This window comes from Vombatus ursinus, unplaced genomic scaffold (genome assembly GCF_900497805.2).
Source record: "Vombatus ursinus unplaced genomic scaffold, bare-nosed wombat genome assembly UNPS02014822.1, whole genome shotgun sequence".
NCBI classification, from domain to species: domain Eukaryota; kingdom Metazoa; phylum Chordata; class Mammalia; order Diprotodontia; family Vombatidae; genus Vombatus; species Vombatus ursinus.
The window spans coordinates 2,106,520-2,119,055 of record NW_020954600.1 but is presented as its reverse complement, the minus strand read 5'-3'; the positions used below and the strand labels follow the sequence as shown (position 1 = coordinate 2,119,055).

General features: G+C 56.2%; 1 protein-coding gene across 3 annotated transcripts; it reads left to right on the top strand.

Moving 5' to 3' along the window:
* The first annotated feature begins 1,701 nt into the window (after positions 1 to 1,701).
* On the top strand, positions 1,702 to 8,461 carry LARGE2 (LARGE xylosyl- and glucuronyltransferase 2). Of its 3 annotated transcripts, XM_027837803.1 has the most exons (14): positions 1,702 to 1,804; positions 1,894 to 2,108; positions 2,915 to 2,997; positions 3,182 to 3,305; positions 4,516 to 4,687; positions 4,968 to 5,072; positions 5,281 to 5,393; positions 5,519 to 5,644; positions 5,753 to 5,908; positions 6,102 to 6,262; positions 6,407 to 6,685; positions 7,259 to 7,405; positions 7,485 to 7,680; positions 7,934 to 8,461. In XM_027837803.1, the coding sequence occupies exons 1-14, from the start codon at positions 1,702 to 1,704 to the stop codon at positions 8,129 to 8,131; spliced, it is 2,178 nt and encodes a 725-aa protein (XP_027693604.1). In that variant the 3' UTR covers positions 8,132 to 8,461. The 3 variants fall into 3 exon arrangements, with proteins under 3 accessions (XP_027693604.1, XP_027693606.1, XP_027693605.1); XM_027837805.1 differs by lacking the exon at positions 1,702 to 1,804 and having other exon boundaries at positions 2,019 to 2,108; positions 3,214 to 3,305; XM_027837804.1 differs by lacking the exon at positions 1,702 to 1,804 and having other exon boundaries at positions 2,019 to 2,108; positions 2,915 to 3,073; positions 3,214 to 3,305.
* The last annotated feature ends 4,075 nt before the right edge of the window (positions 8,462 to 12,536 follow it).

Below are 12,536 nucleotides of genomic sequence, written 5' to 3'. Positions count from 1 at the left end.
TCTGAGGTCTGTTCTTAGGTCCCTCCCTGCTCTGACATTCCCTGTTCTATGTGCTAAGGTTCCTTCTGCTCTTATATTCTGTGTTCTGTATTTGCCCCATATTCCATGGAGGGGTGGGGGGATTGGAATGGAGCAGAATGACTATTCTGGGCAGACAGTGGAGTAAAGAGGGAGAGATTTTGAGAGTCTTTTAGGAACTGAGTGCTGGCAGTACCCAACCAGGAACCTGAGAATGACCCCCACACTTCCCCCGCTCTGGTCTCCTGCCCAGATCAGGATAATCTCATTCTATCAGCCTTGAGCTGTACTTTGTCAAAGGGCACCCCAGCCCTAATGGCCTCCCGGGTTCATATGGTGCCAGGCCCAGACCTGAGATCTGTCCCCTCAGAGGGGAGGTGAGAGACGTTTTGCTAAAGAAGGTCTTCATGCCCAGCTTGGTCCAGAGCTCTGGGAGGATGGGGTAGGGGTGGGGAACACTGGCTGGAGGAGGACTCTCAGATTCGTGGGCTCCCGAGCCAGACCAAGGCAGGTCTCAATGTGTGCTGCCCCCTGCCCCAGGCACCTCCCCTTCTCCTCTGAAGCCACAGCCACAGTCTGAGCAGGGCAAGAAGGGCAGGACTGGGGAGAGACTTCTCCCCCCACCTGCCCTTCCTCCTCTTCGCCTCCTGCCTGAGATCTGGCCAGGTTTCCTAGCGGGACAGGTGTCCCCACTCCCAAGTCCCCTCCCCCCAGGGCACTACTGGGACACAGCTCAGTGGAATCCACATTCCTTTCTAGGCTGTGGCCTCCACCCCCATCCTCTCCGCCCGCCGGCCCCCCCGCCCCCCCCACTTTTCACATGCAAACTCTGCTCCTGTCCAGTAATTTCCCTGCCTCCCGAGGCTGTCTCCTTTGATCCCTTTGGCCAGGGTCAGCAGGCCCCGAGAGGCCCCGCCTCCTTGCCTGTTTGAGGGGGGGATTGGGAAGGAGCCCGAGAGCTGGGGACGGGATCTTTTGTGCCTGCGAGTCAGGGTAGGGGGGGAGATTGCCTTTCCCCAGCCGCCCCCCACCCCAGCTGCCTAGCTTGAAGCTTTGAGCTGTGAGATTTGGGGGGCGCGGGGAGAGTTTAGCCCCAAGAAGTGTGTTGAGTTGAAACCAGGTAAATGGGAGGGGGGAAGGGGCGCTTCTTGGGTGGCCTTCCAGGGAGTTGCATTCCTCAGCTGGGCCGTCCCCCTGCCTGGAGCGGGGTGCATTCATGCTCCCCGCACTTTTCCAAGTTAGAATGGGGGGGAGTTCCTGATCCCCAAGCCTGGAGCTGATCGGGCCCTCCCCCCTTCCCTCTTCCAGGCTGAGCGGAGTCGAGGTGAAACTTGAGTCAAGGTGGCTGGGCGGGCAGGCAGGGCGGGAGGCGGGGCAGGATCCTGCCTGGACGGGCTGAGCGCTTTCAGGAAGAATCGGTGGTGCGGCCGGGCGGGCCGGGCCGGACCGGGCAGGACAGGGGACGAGTGGCGCAGGTGAGAGCGGGAGGGCGCCCCGCGGAAGGACCGGCCGGCCGGCCGGCCGGGCCAGTGCTGCCTCGACGGGGCAGCCGCGGCCGCGGCACCGGGCAGCCCCAGCCCCAGCCCCCGCCCCAGCCCCAGGCTCGCTCCTGCCTCCCTCCCTCCCCTGGGTCTAGGATGCCGCCTGCTGCCCCGGGCCGGGCCGTCCCGCCCTGAGCTGGCCATGCTGCCCCGGGGGCGGGGGCGGCTGAAGGCGCTGGGGGCCGGTCTCCTGCTGCTGCTGCTGCTGCTGTCCGGCCTCTACCTGCTCAGCGGGGACCTGGCGTGTGAGTTGGTCAGCGGGCCAACGGGAGGGGGGCTGCTCTCCCAGCCAGGACCCCGACGCCGACCCCGTGTCTCCCCCGCCCCCCTGCAGATGGCCGCCTGCTACTGCCTTCCCCTTGCTCCAGAGGGGCCCCTGCAGGACTGGGGGCTCAGGTTCGGGCTGTGGAGGAGGAGAATCGGCAGCTTCGGGAGGAGCTCCGGCGCTGGGGGGCCCTGGGGAGACTCCCGTCGGAGCGCAGTGGTGAGCGCGACGTGACGTGGGGCCGGACGGCCTGTAGTCAGCAGCCCACAGTAGGGAAATGCGAGGTGAGCCGGACCCCCGGAGCCCAACAGATGTTAGAGTCAGGACTTGTCCTAGCGGCCCATCCTAAGCCACCTGCCCAGACTCACCCACTACCTCGACAGGGGGTCGTGCCATGTGGGAGAGAAGCAAGAGGCCCTTTGCATTATGATCGCTCTGGAATTAGTTCGCTGTGCCACCTCCTCTGGCCACCCTGCCCTAGCCTCAAACCAGGGGGCTGTCCCAGATCAGGGATTCTTAACCCGGGGGCCCATGGGTAGATTTCAGGGGGTCTGGGAACTTGGGTGGGAAAAGTTACACCTTTATTTTAACTCACTTTGGGGATCTTTTGTAATCATTTTATGAATTTAAAAACGTTATTCTGAGGAGTTCCTAGACTTGCCTGCACACAAGGTTGAGAGCCTGGGGCCTCTAAGGGCCCTTCTGGCTTCGACTTTCTGTGATTCTAAGATAGGATCGTTTTCTATTCCCCTTCTCTCAGTCACTCCAGCTAGTCTCACTGGAGCCTCCAAGCTCATCTTTGCTAAGCTGTGACCCCCCACTACTCCCCACTTCCCACTCCTGTCTTGGGAGGCAGGAGCTCACTGGTTGGGAGTCAGAGGACTGAGGCCACATCTCAGCTCTAAAACTGACCATCTGGTGTAACCTCTCTGGGCCTCAGTTTCCTCATCAGTCGACTGAGGGGTTTGGACTAGATGAACTCTGAGCCCCTCTCCCCCTAGCCTAGTAGGGGACGCTTGCCTGCGGGACCAGATGGGAGGGGTGCATAGGACCTAGGGTGCATGTCTCCTCTTTGCCCCCAACCCTCCAGCTCCTGCACGTGGCCATCGTGTGTGCCGGGCACAACTCCAGCCGGGATGTGGTCACTCTGGTCAAATCCATCCTCTTCCACAGGTACCTCTCCTTCCTCACCCCACCCCCCAAGTCCTGGGACCCCTGCCAGGAACAGTAATGAAGCAGCTTAATGCTGGTGAGGTTACAATCAATTTACTCCCAGAAGCCTGGGGGGCTAAGGAGGGTTGGGCTAGCAGCTACCTGGGGCCCTCTCAGCCAGAATCCCCCCACCTCCCATCCCCAGGAAGAACCCGCTGCACTTCCATCTGGTGACAGATGGTGTGGCCCGAAACATCCTGGAAACCCTCTTCCACACTTGGATGGTGCCCTCTGTCTTCATTAGCTTCTACGATGCTGATGAGCTCAAGGTAGGGAGCCCCGATCCTGCCCTCTCCCTGCCCCAATATTGTCTGTACTCCCTTTCAATCTGATCAGCATTTTGAACTGTCTACCCCATTCAGGGAGGTACAAAGAGGAAACAAAAAATGGCTCTTGTCCCCTGGGAACTGACTCCTCCCCCAGCTGGAGCTTTCTCTTCCTCCTCCCAAGTTCTGGGGCTCTTCCTTTCCCATCCCTAGGGGCCAGCAGCCTGGGCTTGGCCCTGGCCACGTTTCTTGGGGGCAGTGTGGTGTAATGATTTTGGTGAGAGTGCACCTGGGTTTGAGCTCTGACTCTGCCTACTAAGCTAGCTGGTTGACCTTGGACACGTCATCCAATGGGCTCCTAGACTTGGGAGCAGAAAAGGACCCCAGAGGTCAGCTAATCCTTCCTGCCCCCACCCTCCCCACCTTGATGGACGGCTGGGGGAAGTGAGCCCCGAGAGGTTGAGGGACTGAGTTGGTGGAAGTCACCCAGTGGCGGAGAGGGTATTCTGACCTGAGCGGGACCCCCCAGTCTAGTGACCTTCCTGCTGTATGTTGCCTCATCTTGTCAGTCAGTGCTGGAGTAGAGTAACACAATTCAGCCCCACAGGTGACCCCAAATCCTTTCGCTTCAGGATGGTCTCAGAAAAGAGGTGTCTGGTTTTCTAGAATCAGGCAGGCCAGCAGCATCATCTCCTGTCTCTCTTCTCCAGCCTTCCCCTCCTTGTCCAAGGGGCCTACCCTCCACCCTCTTTTTTTTTCCTTTTTATTTATTTATTTTTCAACATTCACTTTTATAAGATTTTGAGTTCCAAATTTTTTTCTCCCTTCCTGCCTCTCCAAGATGGCGAGCAATCTGATATAGGCTATACATGTACAATCATATTAAACATATTTCCACATTAGTTGTGAAAGAAGAATCAGAACCAAAGGGAAAAACCATGAGAAAGAAAAAAAAAGAAAAAATAGTATGCTTGGGTCTGCATTTAGACTCCATAATTCATCTATCCTCTCTTCCCGCCTTAGCTTAGGTGCAGTGATTCCCCTCACTGGGCCTCCATTCCCCAACTAGAAGATGAGGGAATGGAATGGAGGGTTTGGAATAGAGGGACCTTTGTCTCTTGCAGATCAGGCAGCCTCCGGGCTCCGGGTAAGGGAGGGAGAAGTGGGCTTATGCCTGCCCCCTGCGGCTCATCTCATCCCCTCTCCCCTATAGCCTGAAGTTGCCTGGATCCCCAATAAGCACTACTCAGGCATCTACGGGCTTTTGAAGCTGACCCTCCCCCGCGCACTGCCCCCTACCCTAGCCCGTGTCATCGTCCTCGACACTGATATCACATTTGCTTCTGACATCGCTGACCTGTGGGCTGTCTTTGCCCGATTCTCAGGTGAGGAGCCCGGGATGCTGAGGTCCCTCTTCCCCTGCCCATCCTACTGTCCAAGCCCTCTGACCAGGTGCCCTGTGATACCCCTCTTCTCTACGGCCTCTTCCCTCTCCCCCCAACCCCCATATATGACATTGGACATCTTGGACCCCAGTACTAGGAGGAAAGGGGAGAAGTCTAGCCCTGACTTTGAATAGGAGAATGTTCCCAAACCTGGGGCCAGTGGTAGTGGGGTATGGTCCCTGCCTCCTCCATTTCCTTCCCTGCCTATTTTTCCTCCCAGACAAACAGGTGATTGGGTTGGTGGAGAACCAGAGTGACTGGTACCTAGGGAATCTCTGGAAGAACCACCGACCCTGGCCTGCCTTAGGCCGTGGCTTCAACACAGGTAAGGCCTTCCTCTCTCTGGGCCTCAGTCTTCTCATATGAAAGAATGGGATAATAATTTTAACACTTCCCTGCCTCATTTAAAATACTACTGAAATGTGAGCTGCTGTTGTTATTAGGGTACCATATATGGGTATCATAGGACCGAATGGGAAGGACAGGAGGGGTCAGAGGTTTTGGAAATCCCCCAACCAAAGTGCCTTCCGCAGGGGTGATCCTTCTGCATCTGGAACGACTGAGGCAGGTGCGCTGGGAGCAGATGTGGAGGCTCACAGCTGAACAAGAGCTGCTGACCATGCTGGCCACCTCTCTGGCTGACCAGGTAGGGAGCAGCCCCTGGGGCCGGGCTGGGGGGGATCCCTGATCCACGGCTCCAGGTTGATGGTGAGGTGGGGGTGGGCTATCGATGAAGGTCTCAGGGGCCAAGGTGTCACTGCCGCCTTTCAGGACATTTTCAATGCTGTGATCAAGCAATACCCTTGGCTTGTGTATCCGCTGCTGTGTTCCTGGAACGTGCAGCTCTCAGACCACACCCGAGCTGAACAGTGCTACTCCGAGGTGTCTGACCTCAAGGTGAGTGCCTAGGGGGACACTCCCAGGGGCAGGGGCATCGTTCCCTGGATGGAGACTGGGGGCAGGACTGGGAGCCTCACAAGTTCCCTCCTGCCGTCCTCTCCCAAGGTGATTCACTGGAACTCACCGAAGAAACTTGGGGTAAAAAATAAGCATGTCGAATTCTTCCGAAATCTCTACCTGACCTTCTTGGAATATGATGGGAATCTGCTGCGGAGAGAGCTCTTTGGCTGCATTAGTGGTCCGCAGACTGAGCCAAGCCAGGTGAGACCCCCCCCCCACCTCTCCTAAGCAGGGGAGACAAGCACCCCCCTCAGGGTTGGGAGGATGGAGGCAGACACTAGCTCCCCAGGTGAGAAGGCACTCCCCCACTTCTGACCTGTCGGGGAAGATATCCCCCTGACCTCTCCGCTTCAGAGAGGCCCATGCTCAGGACTTTCTTCCCAACACCTCCTAGACAAGACAAGCTCTGGTGGAGCTGGAAGAGGATGATGCTTGCTACGAATTCCGTCAGCAGAAGCTCACCGTCCACCGTGTCCACCTTACCTTCTTGCCCTATGAGCCTCCTGCCCCCCACCCCCATGATGTCACCCTGGTAGCCCAGCTGTCCATGGATCGGTACGGGAGGCGGGGAAGGCCAGGGGCGGATAGAGGAGACGGGGGACAATGGGGTGGGGTGGGGGAGAGGCTTAAGGAGCAGGAGGGGTTGGGCAGCCATCCATCTCTGTGGGACTGATTTCCCCCTGCCTCTGGCTTCCCAAGATTGCAGATGTTGGAGGCCCTCTGCCGCCACTGGCCGGGCCCCATGAGCCTGGCCCTGTACCTGTCGGATGCGGAGGCCCAGCAGTTCCTGCACTTTGCGCAGGCCTCTGAGGTGCTGTCTGCCCGGCGGGATGTAGCCTACCACATCGTGTACCGAGAAGGACCCCTCTACCCTGTCAACCTGCTTCGGAACGTGGCTCTGGGCCAGGCCCATACTCCCTATGTCTTCCTCAGTGACATTGACTTTTTGCCAGCCTACTCCCTCTATGACTACCTCAGGTACCAGCCCCTTCTGGATTCCTCATCTTGGGGAAGGTGAGGCAGGAGCCAGGGGGAGCAGTGAGGAGTTAGGCTAAAGGGCTTTATGGGCCCTTCCGGCTTTTCATAGTTCCATGATTCCAAAAGTCATGTTACATGGGGGGCCTCGAGGACAGGAGGGAGGGGGAGAGAAGGAAGGGTTTTCTGATGGGCAGGGAGGCTGAGCTGAGATTTTGGGTTTGTGCTTTAGGGTTACAGAGCATTTCAGATGCGTTATCCAGGTGTTTGATTATGCTTGGCTGGGATGATATGATACCCATTTTCTAAATGTTGAAACTGAGGCTCAGGGAAGGGAGTGACTTGTCCAGTCACATGGCTGGCTAGGTTCTGAGTCCTGGCTCTTTTTAGAAAACACATTTTATTGATTTAGCCTTTTGTCTTTATACCAGTGATTTCCTGTCACTCTGAAGACTTTGCTCCACAGTCTTTATTCTACTGAGACTGTCTGCTCTTTGCTGCTACTTCAAACCCCGCCAGGGCTGTCCTTTCCCGGGGTGGAGGGTGCCCCCTCTCTCACGTCCCTTCCTCCTCCAGGACCTCCATCAAGGAGCTGAGCCTGGCCACCCGCAAAGCTGCTCTGGTGGTGCCAGCCTTTGAGACCCTTCGCTATCGACTGAGCTTCCCCACCTCCAAGACTGAGCTGCTGTCCCTGCTGGACGCTGGCTCCCTCTACACCTTCAGGTGGGACCCCTCCCCTCCCGTCCCCCTCCACCCCATCTGTGATAGCTAACGTGACCCATGTGTCTGCTGGGCCTCACAGGTACCACGTCTGGCCCCGAGGGCACGAGCCCACCGACTATGCCCGTTGGCGGGAGGCCCAGGCTCCCTATCGTGTGGAGTGGGCAGCTGACTACGAGCCCTACGTGGTGGTCCCCCGGGATTGCCCCCGCTATGACCCCCGGTTTGTGGGCTTTGGCTGGAACAAGGTGGCCCACATAATGGAGCTGGACGCACAGGTAGGTGGGAGAGGCGAGCCTGGATCCTCCCTCCCTCCCTCCCCTCAGACCCATCCCACCAAGCCGGAGGTGGGACCCCTTAGATTCTGGGATGTCTGAGCTGGAATGGCCGTCCAAACCTCTCATTTTACAGATGAGAACCCCAAAGGGTCAGTGCAGTGGCTAAGAGGAAGGAGAGGCAGGCTCCTGACCTCCAGCCTTGTGGGTTCTCCACTATCCCCTCGGGCAATGGCCCTCTCTGCCTCTTCTGCAGGAGTATGAGTTTTTGGTTCTGCCCGAGGCCTTTGCCATCCACTTGCCCCACGCACCCAGCCTTGACATCTCCAGGTTCCGATCCAGCCCCACTTACCGCCTTTGCCTCCGGACCCTCAAGGACGAATTCCACCAGGACCTGTCCCGCCGCTATGGCTCGGCTGCCCTCAAGTATCTCACAGCCCAGCGGCAGCTCTGAGGAGGTCTCCTGGCAGCACCCTGAGAGGGCTGGGCTAGGTCCTGGGTAGTTGACTGCCCAGGGGAGGATTTGGAGGCTGCTGAGTCCCTCAGGAAGGACTTCCTACTAGACGCTCCAGACACTGGAATGAGGCCTTGGGTCCTAGGGTGTCTATTTAAGTTATTTAAGGTGATTTGAGTGGTTCCGAGGCTGGGTGGGAGGGGCCACCTGGGCTGTTACTGCAGCTCTCCCTGTCATATATCCAGCCTCACTGCCACCAGCCATGATGGGGCTGGCCTCCCCACTCTGTACTGGACTTTTGTAATTAAAGCAGTTTTTTTATTCTTTTCACGTCTTCTGGTTTCTTGGGGTCAGAGGGCCCTGTGGGAAAAGTGTTATGTGTGGGAGGATAGGCAGAGGCAGGGAGGAGTCACCAAGACCCCAGGCACAATTACATAACCAAAGGGAATCTGAGAGTTTGGAGGGGACCTCCAACCTCCACCCTAGGAGTCCCTTCCCACTGGAGACCAGTAACCCACAAGTGGTCTTGCAGCCTGTTTGAGGGCTTTCGGCAGAGGCAATACGATGGTGCCAGAGGCTGCATTTGGAGTCAAAGGATGTGGGTCTGAATCCTGGCTTTTCACTTAGTCCCAGGGTGTGACCATGGGCAAGTCGGGGCCTCAGTTTCGTCATCTGTAAAATGAGGAGGTTAGACTAGATGGGCTCTAAGATTCCTTCCAACTCTAAAGCTGGGATCCTGGTTCTGCCCAAGTGCCACGCCTCCCCTTCTCCAAGCCCTTCAAATACTCTAACATGCCTCTCTTGAGTTTTCTCCAGTGCCTTCAACCATCTTCTTTAGCCTTTGATTAGATGTGCCTGGACTGGCCCAGGAGTCACCAACCCCGCCCCCCCAACCTGGTGCCCAAAGGGCAAAGCAGTCCAGGCTGGGGCAAGCAAACAGATCGCCTGACCAGAAAAGAGTGAAAGGAAGAGGGCAGGGGCATCTTTGGCTCCCCTCACCCCAAACCCCAACATAGTGAGGCCAACACCAGACTTAATTTTGTTTTATTTAGTAAAGTGTAAAAATAAATACAAATTTATCAGCTGCCTTCTGCCCTCCCCCCCCCCTCCACAAAAACCCAACCCTCAACAAAACACTTTTAACCTAAAAACCTACTGGGGGTTCTACAGAGACTGAAATCACAAGGGCTCAGAAGTCAGAGAGAGGGCCAAGAATGAATGTGGCTACTCACCACCGCCGAGTTATATTCCCACCTCCGCCCCAAAGTCAGATTTTTAACCTCAGTCCCCAGCTCGGCCTCTCGCATGTTCAGAGGCCAAGGCTGGGAAAGGGGAATTGGAGGAGATGACAATGCCAATCATGGTGGCCTTGCTGGAGGAAGCACGTCACCCCGGGCAGGTCATTTCATAGGAACATGCCTTGGTTTTCTCAACCTCAGGAAGAAATGACTGGCCTAACTGGCTGGTCATCTAGAGGTCCTATCCAGCTCAATATCACATGATCCCTTAAGACTGGCGGCCAGGATGCATTGCAGGGAGAGGGGTCCCTGTGCTGGATGAGAGAAGAGTATTCTACAGCCCTGGGAACCAGGGCTTTTCAGAAGACCACTTTACGCCCTAAGTTACAAAAAATAAAATTTGTCACCATGCATCCACTCTGTTGGGATTTGGGCATGGGGAGAAGGTTATCCCACCGCCTCCTCTCCCTTCACTTTACAGCTGGTGAGTAGATCATCAGCAAGAACGAGGATTCCCTTGCAGATGACCCCAGACAACTCAGGTATTGACGCTGGGGACCTAGGAGAGCCTGCCCGTTTGTGGGTCAGGCTCAGATCCCTTTAATCTCCCAGAGGGCCATCTTCACAAGGATTCCTGATGACTTGGGGATTTAGCGTGGACTCACTTTGAAAGCCTGGCCTCTCTCTGTAGCCAGATGTTGAGGCAGGACTAAGCCACCATGTGCTACCAAGCATCCCATAAGAAGCAAATCTTTCAGACGTTTCTTGGATTCCTTCTTGCCTTAGTCCTGGTGGAGCCCCTTTCCCTGTGTCCTTTCTACAGTGGGCAGGCTTGGGTGCCTGCCTGGAGTCAAGGCACTGTGGACAGGCAGAAAACTGATGAAATCTGAGAGGCAAAAACCCAAGAATGGGGTTGGGGAGAGCTGGAGAGCTTGACGGAGTGACCCACTGACGGAGGTGGCCAGCAGCACAGGGAGCAAACTGCCCATCAGTAAAGACCTTTGGGAACTACTGGGTGACACCAGAGAAATGCTAGAAACGTTCTTGAGAGGGTAACTGAGTGATCACCCAGCAGAACCAGGACTAGATGTTTTGAAAGGCAATGAGTAGGTGGAGGCAAATTAGAATAAATCAACCTTCTGGGGATGAAGAGAAAGGGGAAGGGGAAGGTGAGACAAGGCTGAACTGAAAGAAAGAGAAAAGTCTAGGGGCTTAAAACCAGGAGAGCCCTCCAGGTATTAAGAATAACTGGGCTAGATTAGAGGGCCTCCAGAAGGCGGAGGCAGCTGGGTGGAAACGTGACATCACTGCCCCAAGGCTGTCTACCTGAAGCTTGGCACCTTCACTTGGGAGTCCTGCCCTGGCGTGTAAGGGCCCCTGAGGATAGCTTCCCTCCCACGCCAACCTAGGCAGTTTGTCCAGGTCTTTACCCCTCTTCCTTGCAATTTTCCTTCTGATGCAAGAGGAGACAGACATCCTAGACCTAGGGGACTGTCCCAGCTGAGGGAGGGACGCAGCAGCCAACTGCAGAAGAGGAGGAGGAGAGAGAAGTCTGCAGGAGTGCTGGCAGAAGGCAGAGGATGAGAAGTGGGGAGGTGGGGGTCAGAGGAAGAGGCTGAGAGGGTGAGCGGCTGCCTCCCAAGTCCTGAAGCCACAAGTTTAGGCTTGTGGGGGGATGCGGGCAGGGAGGGGCCTTCCTGATGCTTACTGGTCTTTCTTTGACAGCAGAGTGGCATTCTAGGACCTAAGCGCATCCTTCTTACTATCCTGTAACTAGTGTTATGTTTACACTTAGGAAAAAGATAGCTTGGGGATGATTTCACGTCCTAGTCTGCACCTGGCTTACATCCCATCCGGCCCATCCCATTCTGACAGTACCTTTGAAACTCCCCAACACCTTCCTCACCACGGAGCACTCACTCCCAACACCTCTCTCGGAGTAAAGGCTTTTTGAGTAGGGTGAATGAACCCAAACGGGTTCCCATTTTGCAGCTACTTTTAAGAAATTATAATACACACTCCTGAGTAGCTCAAAGAACCCAGGCAAGGCAAAAAGAGCCCCTGTCACAGGGATAGGGGAGAGACCACAGCTGGTCTGGGAACCTCAGCCAACTATTTCTGGGACAAGCCTGAGCTTCTCCCAAAGCTCCCTTGTTTCCAAGGGAAGGGAGGGCCTGGGTCTCCACGATCTCAGCTTTGGAGCTGGGTGGGGATCCCTCCATCCTCCTCGCCCCATCCCTACCAGGTGCTGACTTTGAGCCTGAAATACGGCACTTAAGCCCACAATACGGCACTTGAGCCCCTCTGTCTCCCAGCCTAAGCCTTTAACCCTTCCTCTGAAGCTTCTGGGGAGATGGGCAGGGGCTCAGGATACCGATGAGACATGGATTTCAATGTTGACGTCGGATCTCATCTGAAGGGTCCTTTTCACACTGCCTCTGCACCCTTACAAGTGGAAGGGAAAGGCTCTGGCTAACAGCTTTTCATGGCCATGACTGGGGGTCCAGCTGCTGCCTGCAGTAGGAGGTGGGGCAGCAGGAGGGTGAGGAAAGATGACCGACCAGGTTCCCACGTGGGGAATTCTTAACCTGGCAGGGATGTCTCTCTTCTGCTGGGCAGTCAGATGGAGCCCACTGTAGGAAAGCTCTCCAGATACACACAAAGCGGACACAGCTCTGGGGTGGGGTGGGGGAGCACACTGGTCCGTGGGCATCCATTCGCTTCCCCAAGGAGAGCCACTCAAAGTGTCTGTCCACCAAGTAACTACCATGGTTTTCTCAGGAAGGGAAGAAGCAAATAGAACTAAAAAAGCAACATAAAACCAATGCCAAATGATCTTCTGGCCAAGACCTGTCTGGGAAGACAACAGCATAGAATCTATTCCCTTTTCTCTACCTGGGATCCAACATGGATGGAGACTCTCTCAAAAGGCAGGTGGGTAGACTTCCCCTGGGACTTTGCGGGGCACCAGGGGTTGATGCGGTCACCTGGGTGGGCCAGGAGGGGAGGACAGGCCTAGTTACCCTTTAGGTGCCCTTGGGGGAAACCCTTGCAGACGGTTTCTCTTTGGCCTCCAATCATCAATGAGAGCACGAGGTGGGGACCAAGTCACAAAGAGATGGATGGTCGGGGTACGGGGGCTCTAACTCATCTGCCTAGAAACATGC

Coding starts and splice junctions, on each gene's coding strand:
- LARGE2 (XM_027837803.1), top strand. CDS start 1,702: ATGCTGCCCCGGGGGCGGGGGCGGCTGAAGGCGCTGGGGGCCGGTCTC. Junction 5,394..5,518: donor CCACCTCTCTGGCTGACCAG/GTAGGGAGCAGC, acceptor GCCGCCTTTCAG/GACATTTTCAATGCTGTGAT. Junction 6,263..6,406: donor GCCCAGCTGTCCATGGATCG/GTACGGGAGGCG, acceptor TGGCTTCCCAAG/ATTGCAGATGTTGGAGGCCC.